This window comes from Drosophila subpulchrella, unplaced genomic scaffold, assembly GCF_014743375.2.
Source record: "Drosophila subpulchrella strain 33 F10 #4 breed RU33 unplaced genomic scaffold, RU_Dsub_v1.1 Primary Assembly Seq62, whole genome shotgun sequence".
Lineage (NCBI taxonomy): Eukaryota > Metazoa > Arthropoda > Insecta > Diptera > Drosophilidae > Drosophila > Drosophila subpulchrella.
In genome coordinates, this window is record NW_023665698.1 from 714,460 (window position 1) to 717,384 (window position 2,925).

At 40.3% G+C, this 2,925-nt stretch overlaps 1 protein-coding gene across 1 annotated transcript; it reads right to left on the reverse strand.

Moving 5' to 3' along the window:
• Positions 1–209: 209 nt before the first annotated feature.
• On the reverse strand, positions 210–1,604 carry LOC119562568. Its single transcript, XM_037875782.1, has 3 exons — positions 1,378–1,604; positions 1,097–1,323; positions 210–1,033 (listed from the first exon to the last, which is right to left on the reverse strand). Exons 1-3 carry the CDS (start codon positions 1,516–1,518, stop codon positions 988–990), a joined length of 414 nt encoding a protein of 137 aa, XP_037731710.1. The 5' UTR covers positions 1,519–1,604; the 3' UTR covers positions 210–987.
• Between the last annotated feature and the right edge of the window lie 1,321 nt (positions 1,605–2,925).

Genomic DNA, 2,925 nt, shown 5'->3' on the forward strand with positions numbered 1-2,925 from the left:
TTGTCTTTGTGCTTAAAATTAAATAGTGAGTGAGGTTAATGTTAGATAGTAGTTCAGTGTTTAATATTTATAATTTATAAAGGCAGTCGGGGTCGAGAACTCTTCCGCCCGGGCTATCATTGCCTCCAGGCCCGGCCCAATAGTGGCTGAAATTTAGGAAAATTTAAATACATTTGTACCTTTATTATATATACAGGGTTGCCCATATTCGACGGACCCATCTGACGACGCCATAACTTTTGACAGAGATGCCAGATCGCTTAATGACATACCGCGTTTGAAGCGTCAGTCCAAGCAGATTTTTACGATGGAACAATACACGCCACGCAAGCGCTCTGAAATAGTTGAAATTTACATTCAACAGAACAAGTCAATTGTGAAAACTCAACGTGCTTTTAAAAAATTAAAAAATGTGAAAAGTGCGCCTTCTAAGAACACCATTAAGCGTTTATACGAAAAATTTACGACTGGTGAGGCTCTTTCTAATCCGAAGAGGCCAAATAAAAGTCGACCAAGGCGATCGGACGAGAATATCGCTGCCGTACGAGCCAGTGTTGAGATGTCCCCAAGAACATGTCGAAAAGTGGTGATTTGGACTGGCCACCGCGTTCGCCCGATTTGACGCCGCCTGACTTCTTCTTGTGGGGATATTTGAAGTCAAAAGTTTACGTTAACAAGCCAAGGACCCTAGAAGAGCTCAAGGACAACATTCGTGAAGAAATAGCCGCTATTCCGACCGAAATGTCGGCGAAAACGATGGAAAATGCTGCAAAAAGGGCACAATACGCCATCAACGCCAGAGGCGGCCATTTGAAAGATATCATATTCAAAAATTGATGTAAACGAATCTACTTGGAACAAACTAAATGATTAAGATTGCCAACCGCCAAATTTGTATTTTTTTCTTTGATTTAAAAAAAAAAAACATGGGTCCGTCGAGTATGGGCAACCCTGTATGTATTGATATCTACTTCCCTGTTTGTGAATTTATCCGGAGTTAGTCCCGAGAGCCTTATTTGTCCTCGTTGTTTGCCTAAAATTTAAAAGGTCGCGAGCATTAGTTTTAAATGGTATAGCTTAAAGTGCAGTTACGTACCTTTTCGGCCTGTCCCTTCTTTTCCCTTGGAGCTCCTCAGGATTAGGTGACCATACACACGCGCATCGCGTATGTTCCTTTGAGGGCCGCGTTTCCATGCGAGCTCTACCAATACATGACTGGTAGAGCATAGTTTCCGCGGCGCCTTTACCCTTTTCCAGCAAAACCAATCCTCTGCTTTGACCGCGTAAATGTTGAAGACGGCGGCCAGGTTTCGGTCCTAAAGGCTGAGGAAGGATAGATCTGTTAAGAGGAGCATGTATATAAACGATTGTACTTACGATATTTATTAAACCTTTGTAAAACCCACAATGTGTGAGTAAACATTCCCAGTGGGGGAGATGGAACCGCCGTAGTCGCGAGGAAGGGGCTCCTGCCGACTGAGTATGGGTGGTGCCCTGCAGCACCTCGAGCGCACCCATGGTTGGGTGGGAGCGCTGGGCTAGGTCACCGATAGCCACCAAATGTAATCCATTTTTCCGTCAATCTTTGTAAATTTTTGGCTTTGTTTACGTTTTTGTCTTAGTGATGACCGATAGTTTAGTAATGTGAGACCGTGAAGTTATCGATATTTATGTTGCGAGCTGTGGCATTAGGGGTACTCTGCCCTGAGAAAAGACTGAGCTAGCGGATGTAGGGGTATGATATATTCCCCCAAAGTTAAACACCAACACACATATATATGTACTTCTAGTCTTTATTTTATAATTTCGTCTGTTCAGGATCACGGTCGGCGTTCAACTGCTCTCGCTCTCAGCTCACGATCCGCATCAACCCCCGACTCATTGGGAGAGTGTGAGAGCGATGAGAGAGATAGAGAACAGTGAGCGGCATCGTACAACAACAACAACTTATTCTTAGAACTTACACGAATGATCTAGAAGGAAAACATTAACATACACATACATACATACTACGACGTAGCAATCCTGCTACACGGAATTGCCACCGAAAAAAACAGTTCGTAACAATTAAGCACATTGTTGGCGGATTAAACGACACGAGTGTTATTACTGCGTCACTTTATTTTTGCGAGAGTCTTGACCAATTGCGTCGCCGTTTGATAGAGTATGATCAAATCCCTTTATCACTGCCAAATTCTTACGCTGGTCGTGGTACTTAAAGCGTTCATGATATGAAATGCTATAGAGCTGGAAAATCATCGATTTTTACCTACATCGATGTTTCGATGTTTTTCAGAAAAAAACATCGATGTATCGATACATCGAGTTTTTTTTGGTTGTAATTTTGAAAAATGTTTTTACTCCATATAATATTATAAACGAATACCACAAATAAATCCAACGTGTAAGTTCATTATAAAAAGTTATGCTTTATTTGAGATCCATTGTTTTCTGTTTTTGTTTCCTGCAAATTCAAAGTGAAACTTAAACTACTCGTTCAACACAAAAAATAAAATTAATTTACAATTCAATTAAAAATAAAATAAAAAACAGTATAAAGTTCTACTCAAAAAAATAAGAAAAAAGTTACATAACTAAAACTAAATTATCCAATCATCATATTGACATTTTTTGGTTTTAGAGAGCTTCTCTTCTCGCTAACAACTAGTCCAGCTTTACTGAACATCCTCTCCCTTTCAGTAGAGGTGGCCGGTACGCAGAAGTATTTAAAAACGCATGTTTTGAATCCGGCGTCATTTGATATCTGTTGAAAGAAGAAATATGATTTTTAAGTTGGTTACCAAATAAATTGTTATTTTGTGTACCTTCCAATAATCCAAAGGGTATTGGGCTGGGTCCAAGTTACTGCCATTAAAGTATTGTCGCAAAGCCAATATGAAATCCGCTCGACCGCTATGAATTTTT